General features: G+C 45.1%; 1 protein-coding gene across 6 annotated transcripts in view; it reads right to left on the reverse strand.

The window, feature by feature from the left end:
• The window catches only part of ATF7 (activating transcription factor 7), an 86,665-nt gene that overhangs the window by 1,837 nt on the left and 70,774 nt on the right, over positions 1-14,054 (reverse strand). For 5 of the 6 annotated variants that reach the window (XM_045466708.1, XM_045466709.1, XM_045466710.1 and 2 more), the window contains 5 exons: positions 13,870-13,983; positions 13,105-13,257; positions 10,187-10,384; positions 8,869-8,977; positions 54-5,244 (listed from right to left, as the gene is read on the reverse strand). In XM_045466708.1, coding sequence (XP_045322664.1) covers positions 5,027-5,244; positions 8,869-8,977; positions 10,187-10,384; positions 13,105-13,257; positions 13,870-13,983 — 792 coding nt within the window. In that variant the 3' untranslated portion in view covers positions 54-5,026. Of the gene's footprint in view, positions 1-53; positions 5,245-8,868; positions 8,978-10,186; positions 10,385-13,104; positions 13,258-13,869; positions 13,984-14,054 lie in introns of those variants that run through there. The other variant, XM_045466712.1, reaches the window with a different exon arrangement.

Consider the following 14,054-nt stretch of genomic DNA (forward strand, 5'->3'; position numbering starts at 1 on the left):
GTGGCCAATGAGACTTGTAGATCAGAGTACCGAAGCATTAGACATAACAGTGGTTCTCTTTGATAGTTTAATGTTATATTTGCAGCATAAATAAGGCACAATATATGTCAGGGCAAGGGGGAGCAGGAGAAGGCATGGCTGGGGGGAGAACTGCTGGGTGGTAAGGGGCGGGGGATGGAAGAAGGCATGGTTAGGGAGAACAGAGTGAAGCCTCTGTCTCAGCCCCGTCCTGGGAGATCGTGAGAGCCTGCTCACAGGGATCATGCCGAGTCGGGTGGCAGGGAAAGGGAGAAGACGGTTTTGTAACAGAACAGCCCGTAGCACTGCATCCTCCCACCTGTCAAAGTCCGCCACTGGGGACTGGGGAGACCCAGACCCAGAGTCGAGCTCCTTGACAGGACAGAGAGGGGCTGCTACATGTCAAAGGTACACAGATGAACAGAGATATAACCATAGATACACACCACTTTCTTTCAACAGACACTATGTCAGGAGGCTGCAGCCTCCACTGTTGGGGCTGGAGGCTCATCTCCCTGCTGGAAAGGTGTGTGTGTGTGTGTGTGTGTGTGTGTGTGTGTGTGTGTTACAGGACAGCCAGAGCTCCAGCCCATCCTTCCCGTAACAAAGACTGTGGAGTGACCAGTTTGCAAGGGAATATGCGACAATTCCTGTCCAGACCAAGGCAGGACAGGTTTTAGGAAGAAGTAGAAGGAACTCAAACCTAGATTTTGAGATGAATGACGTGGTTGTTGTTTTAATGGGGGTGGAGGGAGGTACTGGAGGAAGTGGAAAAATGTGTTAGTGCTAAGGCAGAGGATGGTACTTAAAATATCCCTGACACCCTACAAGGATTTTCCAGCTTGCCCCTAAGGCAATGGTTCTCACACTTTAGTGTGCGTTAGAATCACGTGGAGTGCTTGTTAGAGCCCAGCCCAGTTCAGTTTCCCATTCAATAGGTCTGTGGTGGGGCCCAAATGTGCATTTCTAACAAGCTCCCAGATACTGGTGCTGCTGCTGCTACTGAGCCTGGACCACATCCTGAGAACCACCGCCCTAAGGGAAGGTCAATGAAACTAGTGCTCATAGCCATTTCTTACAGCTAAAACATCACCCACCAGTAGCTAATGTTGATGATAGCTCTGTGCTACCAGCCCCCCATTAAAAAAATAAAATAAACCCTAGCAGCTACAATACAAACCTGCATCTACAAAGGACACAGCTGCCTTAGCCTACCTTATTCTCCCCAGCCTTTTCTCATTCTGGGGGTAGGACTTTACCCCAAGGAGAGACAGATGAACTGGTAATGGGGTGGGAATAGTGGCCAGTAGCCACTTAACACTCATTCCTGCTGGGTCACCACTCTGAGGTGAGTGGGTGGGGATTTATGTCTGTGTGTACATGCATGTATGCGAACACAGAGAGAAATCAGGTTTATACAGTGAGGGGGATGATTAAAGTTGTGGGGGGCTGAAGCAGGATGGGGGAATCCTCTAATCTGCCTTGGGGTCCTCACCTGTCCCATTCCCTCCTCCACCCCTGTCAAACAAAAGTCTAAAGAAAGCGGAAAGAGCATTATCAACAAAGGCATATGTGATATAACTAGGAGGACTGGATTCTAAACGGACTGGTTATGAAATTAAAAAAAAAAAAAAGAATACATTTCCTTCCTGTGTATACAATGTACAATATTAATGAAAAATAATGATTTGGGGATGGCAAGGAAGTCATGAAAGAAAGGGGGGACTCTCAGGGGAAGGGGGCTGTCGCAGGGCTAGCACCTTTAAAGGAGCCTCTCAGTGTGGAGCAGGGGAGCCTTAGAAACCAGAGGAGGAGTATTTTGGTGTCTGCTTGGTGGTTCAGGCTGTAGACAGGGCATGGTTACGGTTAAGTACCCCGTCAACCAGGATGGGTAGTGCTGGAGGGCAGTGAATCAGGAAAAGAGTTAAGAATGGCAGAACAGGCGTAGGGAAGGCAGCAAGGTGAGTGAGGTTAGGTCGTCTCCTATTTACCACTACCAAGAGTAGAGGGTCTAGTGCTTAGGACCATGGAGAGGAGTGGAGGCTGAAGGAAGCCAGATTTGGGGTGTACAACCAACAGGGGAAGAGCAAGTAAAGGAGGGCCTACTTTTTCCCTCTCTAGCAGTGAGGGAAGTTTTCTCAGGCTTTGCAACTCTGAGCAAGCCTTCTTTTAAAGGAATAGGGCAAAAGTCTGCAGACCTGAAGACCTGGTCTGGTACCTTTCTCTATGGCCTTGGTTATCTATCAGCTGTGTCTCCGGAATGAGGTGGGAGGCCTGAATCTTGTGTTTGCTTAGAGTCCCAAGGCATCCACACTCTCAGCTCCTCTCACAAAGTATCCTCCCTTGTGCCCCTAGAAAGGCAACGGTCATTAAGAAGGGAGAAGTGACGCCCTCCATGACGCTTGGTTCTGGTCCAGATGAGTCTGGAAAGCAAAGGCCAAGAGAGAGTGGCCACACGGCTGGCAGCAATAACAAGTGAGTATCAGTGACATTCCTCTTAACTATGAGAGAGTCTCAGGATAACCAACTGCCCTGCTTTCTCAGTGAGGCCAAGGACCAGCTAAAGAGCTATCTGGAGGGTTCTGTCCTGTCCCTTCCTACTGCTTCACCAGTAAGGTCCTGGCAATCCCCTCATTTAGGCCCCAATAAGAACTTCCCACCGATGACAATGAGGTAAGGGCTCGAGGGAAGGAGACATGGGGACTAAGAGACCCTCTAAATAAACTAGCTGTCCTACATGGGGACAGACGGGTACGACTCAAACTTCCTCCACAGCCAAACAGTGAGGCAGGGCACGTATGCAGTGACAAACGGATTCTTAACTTGAAAAACACTAGAATGAAGGGGGAAGAAAAATAGTCCAGGGTCTTGTGAAGGCTCCTTAGGAGCCATAAACTCAGTCAAGCTTTAGGGCAAGGCTGCTGGTGGGAAATCAAGATGATAAAAAATGAAACACAACTAAAGCAGAAGAAAGTCCCAGGGAGCAGCCATCAAAAGGAAAAGTCCTGAGTACAAGTTACGGCTGTGAACTGTGGAAGGCAAGTGCAGTCCCTGGAGGTGGGGACTTGTATCCCGACCATCTGCCAGGCCATTTGCTAGTCTGAGTCACCTCGGGGGCTGTTCCTGTTGGGTCCCGGGTGGTAGAGGATGAGAAAACTGTGTTTTCTCTTCCTTCTCTTTACCAGGTGTGTCGTGTTCAGCACTGGTTCTGAAAAGCAGGAGGGGAAAGGAAAAACAAACGCAGCAGAACAAGTCACCTGACTGGCTCACCAGTACAGCACTCTGGGAAGACGGGAATCTCGTAGCTTAGATTTCCTCATTCCCCCATGACAGCCAATTCTGGGAAACAAACTAAGGAAGGAAGCTGGCAGTTATTTTGCACGTATGTTTAAGATGGAGGTAGGAGAGAGGGAGAAAAGGGCATTCTTGGCTTGGGCAGATGGCAGAAGGTGGCTCTGGGACAATTGGAAGGGATTCATACTGACAGGCTATTAAAGCTGACCTATCTATCCACAGGCCTCTGGCTTTGGATCACTTCCTGTGGCCCTGGTAGAAATTGCATAGTTCAGAGCCAAAGGAAGATCAGAAGTCTTAATGGGGAAGAAAGAGGGACAAGAGGGATGAATTTCTCCCCCTGCAACCTAACGCCTCAAAGTAAGAATGGCTGAGAGCAATAGTCACCAATTTCCCCGGGCAGGCCAGACCTTCCCCAAGCAGGGCTGTTCTGCTGAGATCAGTACTGCACCTTCTCTCTCTTGCCTCTCCCCATGTTACCTGACCCTCGAGAAAACCCACTCAGGACCCTGGCTCTGATGTCTCAGAGTCCTGGGGCTGGGCCTTTGGGGATGCATTGCATCTAGGGGGCATCTAGTTCCAGGAGGCTGCATCGGAAGAAGCGAGACAGAGGCAGGACACAGACAGGGACAAAGAGGGAGATACAGGAGCGGACAGACGACCAAATGGAATATGTGTGCTTTGGCCAGTAAACTCTTGTAAAACATAAAGACTCAATTTAGTAACCTGATAGAATGAGCTTTAAACTATACTGTTCCTGCCTGCCCTAATGATAACTGCAGGAGGGTGGACTGGGGAGGCAGGGAATCAGCTAGTCACACTCAGGGCACTTTCCCTTTTCACTAACAAGCAAGAGCTAATAAGGCCACACAAGATGATCTTGCCAAGGCTTAGTGGGAGGTGGAAAAGGCCCCACCTGGAGACCGGGAAAACTCAAGACACAAAAAATGAGGTACCCAAATAGCTCTAGAAATAGTTGAAAAAGGATTAGAATTTTTGGGGTTTGTTTCTTTTTGCTTTGTTTTTGTTTTTGAGTGTTTTTTTGTTTTTGTTTTTTTTTTTTTTTTTTTGGTGACAGGTAGGGAGAAGGACTAAAGTTTATGGAAGAGCTGGAAAATACTGCTAATTCATGTATCAAAGGTAACTTTACATTCGCCATAAGTGACTGTTTTAACTAGACTTCAGGAAGGGGAAAAGGGGATAAAATAAGCAGCTAATGGGAGACAAAGTCCTGAGCCTATGGGGTAGCTGAGGCGGGCCAGCGGGTGACCTGCCATCAACACTAGCCTCCCTCTACCTAGCAGGAGGTGGCAGGCTGCTAAGGAACAGGAAGCCATGGCTTCATGGGAAGAGAGGCAACTGAGAAACCCAAAACCTAGAAGTGCCAAGGGTTAGTGTTAAGAGACAGGTACACATGCACAGGCTGGGGTGATTGTTCGGACCATCTGGAAAGGCCTTTGGCTGTAGGTACATCAGAAACTGCCCCCTTAGGGGATGATCTATGTGGCTCTGGGGCTGGGAGGCTCCTAGTACAGGTGTCAATGTACACGACCATGTGGCTGAAGAGAAAAGCCCCACATCTGTCCGTTACTCACAACACACAATCTTTCCCTCATACCGCCACGTCCAAGGCAGATGGAGGGGATAAGATGACATCTCTCTTGGCTCTCGGGTGGGCGAGCTCTGGCTAGGGACCTCTCCACCAGGGGAGGCATCATCTGCCCGCAGACTGGGACTGTGGGGTCATGATCACATGCGACTGTATCGGCATGCTCAGTTCTGTCCTTTGGCTGGCCATCTGAGTGAGAACCGAGGTGGCCACAGCTTCAGCTGCAGAGCGAACACTGAGGCCATTGCTGGGGGCTGTTGCTGAGCTGTGTTGAATCACAGGGGCTGGAGAACCCGTGGGCTCTGAGCTTTCCTTGGGGCTTTCTGCCAGGGAGGAAGGCAAAGAGCAGAGAGCAAGTGGTTAGAAAACAACATGGACAAACAAGCAGGACTACCTTGTGCCACAGTTCTAAAGGAGCCCAAAAGAAAAGGAAGCCCATCATTTCGGGAGGAAGCTTCCCAGAATCTTGGCTTCTAAGCCATGGAGGGGCTAGGAAATGGGAAGTTGTGAGATGGGCAGCAAGAACTAGGCCCACATTAATCTACCTATCCTAGTAAAGCAGACACCTCAACATGTTAATTACACCATCTGGCTTCTAGGTTACCCCTATTGGAACACTCTTCCTTTATCCATGTCTTTAAAGGTGCTTTAAAATAGATCGCTTGTTTTAGCTATCCTGATTAATTCCCACAAGAATTTAATTGTTCCATTATTTTTTATGTTCCTTTAGTAACCAGTTGCACCACAGGTGAGCCTGATAAATATCAAGCTGCACTCAGATGACGTTATGACCAGTCCTGGGCCAAGGTTCAGTTAATACAACAAACTACAAAGAGGCCTGTTGGACCCTCCTGACTATCAATTAGCTAGGCATTAATGACTTCAAACATGTATTATGAGCTATGCCACGTCACCTAAAGTGACGATAAACACAGAGCTGAGCTGCACACAGAGGTGACTCCATGTTGTTCTTCAGTCGAGTTTTACTAAACGTCACATAACCTCTACGGCTGCTTAAACAGAGATGTATGCAATAAATATGGGCAAACTAGTAAGAGTTGGTTGTATTTTTCATTGTCTGAGTCTTCTTTCGGGATTCAAATATAACCCCCTCTGTGGAGCCTTCTTTGTTGCACTCATGAAATTAACTATTTCATCGCTTGGGCTTTCAGAGCGCACATTCATCTATTCCATCGATTCATCATTTTTACCAAGCATCCTGTGTGCCAGCACTGGGGTATATAATGAATAAACCAGGAGGCCTGTCCTCAGGAAGCTCCCACTCTAGGGGCCGTGTGACTCGGTTAGCTGCACTTACCTTATTCACATGTTGACATGTTTATCTCCTCATAACTCTGAGTTTCTCAGAGGCGGAGACAGTGTGTCATTTATCCTTTGTTAAATACCTACCACAGTGTCTACACCACACAGCAGGAACTAAATACAGCTTTGGAAATAAGTAGTTTAATGGCTCAACTACCTCTTAAAAGTTCTTGCAAGGATTGAGTAGAAAACTTACTGTATATATATTTTTCATACTGATGAATACTCAGTCCTTGCCTTCCTTATCCCATCAAAGAGGATCTGAAATAGTTGATCAATGAACTTGTTGAACCATTTTCTTACTATGGTTTCCAGAACACCACACCCACTACTCAGCTCATTTTCCTCCTGCCTTCTTGGTGGCTCATTCTGCTTCATCTGTGGGTTTCTTCTCCTTTCTCTGACCTCTAAATGTTGGAAGTACCCCAGGGCTCGGTCCTGCAACTACTTTTCTCTCTCTGTCTGTGCTCTTTTGGTAACAGGAACATTTCATCCGGTTTTGTGGCTTTAAAAGCTAACTACATGCTGCTGACTCCCCAAGTTATATCTTCAGCCTTTCCTCTGAACTGCAGGACCACATAACCAGCTTCCACTTGACACCTCCATCCGCAAGCCTAGTCAGCTTCTTAAGCTCAGCTTGTCCGAATCTGAGCTCCAGATACGCTCCTAATCCATTTCTTTCTATACTTCCCTCTACTTCCAATTCATGGCAGCTCCATTCTGGCAGCTGCCCAGGCCAAAACTTTTGGTGCAATTTTTGATTCTTTTCACAAATACACCACTCCATCTGGCCCATTATCAAACTCTGTCGCTCTAACTCCAGAACACACCCTGAGTTCATCCTCTTCTCCCCACTTTCGCTACCACCGTCCTGGTCCAAGGCTCGGTCATCTCTTGCTCATAGGACTGCAACAGCCTCCTAAATGGACTGCCCGCTCCTGCCTGTGCGCTCCTGCACACTCCAACAGAGTGATCCTGTTCAAACAGATCGGATCAGTCATGTCACGCCTCTTCTAAAAACCCTCAGATGGTCCCCAACAGAGAGTAAAGGCTGAGGTCCTCACTATGACCAAGGAGGCTCTATGCAGAACTGTTCCCATTAGCTCCCCTACTTCATCTCCAACTACTCTCCACCCCCCACTCTCTCCAATCCAGCCACACTGGCCTTCCTGATGCTCCTACTTTGGCTCTTTGCAACTGCGATCCCTCCTATTGGCAGTACTTTTTGCCCTTATACAAATGCATAGCCAGCTCCCTCACTTCCTTTTTTTTAATATAAATTTTTTTAATGTTTATTTATTTTTGAGAGAGAGAGAGAGAGAGAAAGAGAGAGAGAGAGAGAGAGAGAGGGGGAGGGGCAGAGAGACAGGAAGACAGAATCTAAAGCAGGCTCCAGCCTCTGAGCTGTCAGCACAGAGTCCGATGCGGGGCTCAAACTCGTCAACTGTGAGATCATGACCTCAGCCGAAGTTGGACGCTCAACTGACTGAGCCACCCAGGCACCCCTCCCTCACTTCCTTAAGTGTCTTTATTCAAAAGCCACCTCATCTAAAATTGCAGCCCTGCTGCCAACATTTCATATTCCTCTTCCTGTTTTATTTTTTCTTCCAAGCATTTACTCTTACCTAACATACCATATATTGTACCTATTTATCTCGCTTGTTGTCTGTCTCGCCTACTAAAATATAAGCCCCTCAAGGGTAGGGATTTTAATCTAATATTTGGTTTCCTATTATATCCTCAGCATATAAAACAGTGCCTGGCACAGAAGAGGCTCAATCAGTATCTGCTTAATGAATGAGTGTATTCTGAAGTACATATTAAAATTAAAATTTAAATAGAGACGCTTAAAATGAGTGATGTGGTTACTCTTTTTCTATGGGAACACATCTCTGAAATAATAAAGACAGTTAGTGGAAGAATAATTCAGTATATCAAAAGTTGACAGCCAAAATTTCTATGAATTTGTTAAATTTGCAAAGGAGATTTATTTGCTTTCACTGTCCATGAGCAAAGTATTCACAGTAATTTTAATCTCAGGACTGCGCTTGTCCTGAGCACGACGCTATGACCGTCTCTTTCTAGCACTGTTTTATGTGTGCACATAGGTTACAAACTCAAACCACCATCAGCCCATCATTAGGAAGATAAAATATACCCCCATATCACAATGCTTAACAAATGCCAATGCATCATCTGCTGTTTATATTCTCTTGAGGCCCAGATAGTGTCTTTGACATAAGAAAGAGCTAGATGTGAATCTTGCCTCTGCCACTTCCCCAACTGTGTAACCTCAGGTACATGACTATTCTGAGTTCGGTGTTCTAATGTATTAATGGGGGCAAGATCCATTTCATGAGAGAACTGGGCAGATGGTAGAGTGCCTAACACAAAGTAGGCACCCAAGCAATAGTGCTACCCTTTATCTCCAACTATGATAACTCTATATGGTTCAGAAAAAAGTTATTTTGTAGGACTGGTTGTTCCAGAAAGGCTGTTTGTTCACTTTTCGTCTGGATCCCCCAGAACATTCAGAATGGGTTTACAAAATTATAAACAGTTCAGATACGCAGCACATGCAGTTCACTGACTGACCAACCTTGCTTTGGTTGTGAGTCACTCACCTAAATAGCCTTGGGTCTTTTTCTGTAGTGCAGTGACTGGGCAGTCTTTATGAGCTAACAGTAGCTGTTTCAACTGAGCCACCTCATTGCGTAGTAACGTGACTTCATTCTAAAGAGGGAGGGAAGATAAAGGTATCAAGAAAATTCATCCTCTACCCTTGAGCCCCCAGCAGCTGTCCCCACAGTAAGGACAGAATGCTGCCTGGATTTTCTCCCCTGAGTCTGGGAGACTCCTGATCCAGCAAGGCTTCAGACAGCTCAGGGCCAGTACAGTCATGAATTCGACGGCTGGAGCTGCTTACAGTGAAAAGTAGGGATTTATAATAGAAACATTACTCCTATTTAGGATAGATATAATCAAACCAAAATTAATAATGCATATGTCCTTTGACTAAGAAAGCCTACTTCCAGGAATCTATTTAACAGAACTACCTACTCAAGAGCATGCAATGTTTACTCCAACATTGCTGTTCTGGCAAAAAAAAATTAGAGATACTATAAATATCCATACTTTATAATACAACCACACTATAGAATACACTACTATACGGCTATTTAAAAAAATGAAGTAGATCCTCTGTAGACATGGCCAGTTCTCCAGGAGATACCATTATCCCATTTAAGTTAAGACAAACACACAGTCCCTCCCTGACCACCCCACAAAAAATATAAATGAAAATATACTTAGAAATACATAAATATCTGGTATGGGCACACCAAACTTATCCACAGGAAAAAATAATACTGAAGAGGAACTTTGGTTTTGTTCTGTATCTTTGTGCGTGCATGTGTGTATACGTGTTAGGTATATATATAAATACATTCGTACACTACCTTTGTATTGAAATCTTTTAATTAGTAAGTAATCAAAAGAAGGAATAGTAATATTCAAGAAAATATCTGGATTATAATTTTTCTATTTGTGCTTGTGTGGCTTTTTCTTTCTTTTATTAAGCTGCATTATCTGGGGCAAATACATTTCCCTTTGGGTGTTCCACAACCCCAGTCAGTTTCTACTGATGACCTAAAAGAGTACCCTGGGGCAATTAATCCAATTCTCTTTATCCAAATGGGTCTATGGTTGATTCAGACTCCAGCAGCAGGTCTGGGAGTAGATGGTTAAATGTCTTTTCTAGTCCCTGGGGAAGGTATTTTAATTTTGACGGTTAAGAGCTTCTTTCTGCACTTCCTGGCACATCTTCTGGATCTGTCCTAATCTGAAGAATCATCATCTTTTATGATACTGTTTCACTTTTTTCTGATTCAATCCCACTTTCCCAGATTCATCAATCCCAATAATCATTCAGGACCCACTCACACTCAGCTGAATGTTCTGAGAAGTGAGTTCCTCTGCCTTCTTCTCTAGGGAGGACACCCAGAGCTTCCGTTTTTGACGGCAGCGGGAGGCTGCAGCCCGGTTGCGTTCCAGAAAACGCTGCCGCCGCTCATCAGGATCTTCATCCACGGTGCGTCGCCGACGCCCTCCGGTGCTAGGAGTGGGCTGGGCTGGTGAGACCTGGTGCCCAGGAAGGAAGAGGAGTTACTTGAAGGGAACGTCAACTCTTTTCAAAGTAGACCTGATGTCAGGAAGTTAGTAAGCTCTGGTAAAGATCTGGTAAAGGGATGCACTAGTCTCTGCAATCAGCGTTGAGTCTCACTGCCATGCCCCTGAGCTTCTCTTCTGCAGCAGTTCCGCACTCTGCCTCCCATTTCCTTCCAGTCTTCTCAGCCCCATACCTAGACAAACCACAGCTCAGGTGGAAACTAGTTATTTCTGAGACAGCCAAGATGAAACAAGCATCATTTTTTGTTTCTTAACAACAGGGAATCTTATAGGCAGGGAAATCATAATGGGGACTGGGTGTCAGGGGAACTTTTAGGGAGACTGTACAATAAAAATGTTTGAGAATCCCTGATTTGGACAAGCAATATATACAAACGACTGAATGCGATACCTTTCAGAAAAGGAGAAAAGATTTTACTACCAGCGAGATACTGGTTATCATGCAGAGAAATGGATTAGTGTATTCTTACTTATAATCGGTTATTAATCATCCTCAGCAATCACCCTCCCCACCTTGTTTGTTCTGTTTGCTTTTAAACAAAAAACTGTTCTTTAATCCCTTTACAGATGGGTCATACAGGACTGCCTCTTGTCTTTAAACTTTACGCTGATGTCCTCTGTCACGAAAGTACTTTTGGATCATCTTCCTTTTCTATTAGCTGATATGTGTTCAGAGAAGATAGACCAACTTTATAATAGCAGCCAAAATTAAAATGTAGAAAGGTCAGCCATCTGCATAAAAGAAACTATATAATGTAAAACAATGCCAAAAATAAATTCTTCCTGGATCTGTTGCTATTAGAGAATATCTATATTAGTAGTTCCCAAATGCCAGAACTCACATCAGTTGCATGAGAATAAGCATGAGCTTATAAAAAAAAAAAAAAAACAACAAAAAACCCAAAAATGTTACACTCCACTTCAGGCCTTACTAAATCATGTTCCCCATTAATATAGATAATCAAGAGATAATTTTATTTACTCACACTAATATTATATCTCCCAAAAGAAAAAAATGGAGGAGAAATTCACAACTCAATTTAATGAGCTACAGGCCTTGGGTCATCACTTCTCACTGTACTAAGATAAGTTTACACTAATTCTCTTGAGATTTTCAATTTCTTCTTTGTCCTGAGCTCAGTGGAGCACACGTGAAGACCGACACTCTAGGAAGATGGGGAAAAGGAAATGACAGATTCCTATTCTCTCACAGTAACTCAACAGCTCATGCAGGGAATGAAGGGGAAAGAGTGCCAGGAGAAAGAGGGGAAGAAGGAGAAGGAAAGGAATCAGTGGTGACTAAAAAGAAGTTCATCACATTTTTTTTTTAAATAAAATTTGTTTTAATGTTTATTTTTGAGAGAGAGAGAACGCGAGTGGGGGAGGCACAGAGAGAGAGAGGGAGACAGAATCCGAAGCAGACTCCAGGCTCTGAGCTGTCCGCACAGAGCCCGACATGGGGCTCAAACCCATGGACCATGAGATTATGACCTGAGCCAAAGTCAGACGCTTAACCGACTGAGCCACCCAGGTGTCCCCATGGCATTTTCTTAAGAGGGAAAGCAGCACAACTCGGGCAAGGTGGCTGCTGCTTTACCATCTCCAAAGACTGGCATCGGAAGGGGTTACGGGATGGTGGGCAAGCTTAGCTTCCAACAAGAAAACTCAAGTGAAGGCTTTTGTTGTTGGCCAAGCTTTAAGGCGGCATATGGCCGTTAAACGTTAGGACATGTGGTGGTAACTGACGAAGCAGGTGGGGACATCGGAGAAAGGGGCTGGGCAAAGATGTAATTCTAGAAACCGATCTCAGGTTGTTGTCACCTGTCCAGCACAGACAATATGAAAACTAAGGCCTGTTCAGTTTTCGAAGAAACTTACTAAAACTGAGGCTTCCTTGAGAAAAGAACTGGGCATATAAATGGGACTGTTCTAGCCTTATTAAGACTTTAATTTCTCTGTGATAAAAAGGGATTACATTGATAAGGAAAAGGTGTTTTACTGTTTGTTTACTGAGCCATCTTTGTACTGTGACATCACATTTTATGTTTTTATTATTTTTTAAAGTATGCTCTATGCCAACTTGGGGCTCAAGTTCACAAGCTTGAGAATCAAGAGTCGCACACTCTACCAACTGAGCCAGCAAGACACCTCTGACATCACATTTTACTCATAAATTGTTATTACTCAATTTTTGCTATAAAACCTAATCAGGTAAGTTTTTTTGTTTTGTTTTTGGTTGTTGTGGGGTTTGTTTGTTTGTTTGGTTTTTTGGTTTGTTTGGTTTTTGTAGGACTTAATAAATGGGAAAGAGACTAGGGGAGCCTCCTTTGGTGCACAAAGTGGTTTGAGTGAGGTTCTGTCACATTTTAGAGGGCTCTGCAGATACACCATTCACATGTTTATAGAAAAAAAACAAAAAACAAAAAACAAAAAACAAAAACTGAGACCTCCTCTGTGACAGTGTTGTGTTATCCAGTGTGCCTGACAGAAGTATAACCCAAGAGGAGGTAACGCACTTTGCTGTCCAACTTAACAAGAACCAAAGTATAGGAAGATGCCCAGAAAACTAAAACTCACTCCTCTGTAATTTTTCCGCTCCTTGAAATTCAAACAGATATGACATAAAGAGTAATGGTGGTGCAGTGGGCTCCCCCATCCAAATACCCACTGACCTGTGGCTGGGCAGGGGATGGGGCATCAGGGTGCTGGATGAGGATCTGGCTTTGCTCAGGACGGGCCGTCACCATGGTGCTGGCAGTACCTACCACCATTCCACATCCACCATTGATTGAGGACACTTGGTGGGTTAGGGTGGCTTTTAGTCTCTGTGAGGGACAATAATAAAAAATAGTTCGTCAAAGGTAAGATTCTATCACGGGTAAGAGAGTGGGCTTAAATTTTAATACTGACCTTACAAATAGCTAAAATTTCCGTGCCAATTTACCCTTAACAGAGGAATTAAAAGAAAATGACAGGGAGAATGTGCACCTGGATCCCTAAAATGCCTACTCTGTTCCTTGGCTATCATCCTGGGCACAGTTGGAGGGTGGGGGTTGTTGAAGTAATAGAGTCCAGATGAAAGCTCTCTCCTGGAACCCGGCCAGGTGCTGGTTACGCAGCTATTCACCTCTTGGCCAGCTCTCCTGCCCACTCACCCACCCTCCATCTGTCACCCTGGAACTGAAACAGCAAGCATTCCACGCCAAACAATCTGTGCTGCCTCTTTTCACTGCCATGGTGTATGTACCAGGCTGTAAAGGTGGAAGAGAGGAGATAGGAGTCATGAATCAGGGTCTTTTCTTCTCCAGACCCCACAACAGGGTATCTTTAGCTCTGCAAGCCCCATAAGGTTTCTTTGCTTGGCTCACTTGAAAAACCTACACTGATAACACTTCTTTCGAAAGGGCCAACACTGCCCCAAGCTGGGATGTACTCACCATTTTGGCTTCTGATGGCATAGGGTGGCCAGAGGGAGAAATGGAACCACTGCTGTTAACTGGTGGGCCAGGGATACCAGGAATGTTGGGCACCATAGACACAGGTCTGGCCAGCTGGATTAAGAGGAGGAAGAAAAACCAGAAGGGAACATAATACTAGTGGTAGGGCAATAGCTTCCCAAAAT

The sequence above is a fragment of the Leopardus geoffroyi genome, chromosome B4 (assembly GCF_018350155.1).
Source record: "Leopardus geoffroyi isolate Oge1 chromosome B4, O.geoffroyi_Oge1_pat1.0, whole genome shotgun sequence".
NCBI lineage: Eukaryota > Metazoa > Chordata > Mammalia > Carnivora > Felidae > Leopardus > Leopardus geoffroyi.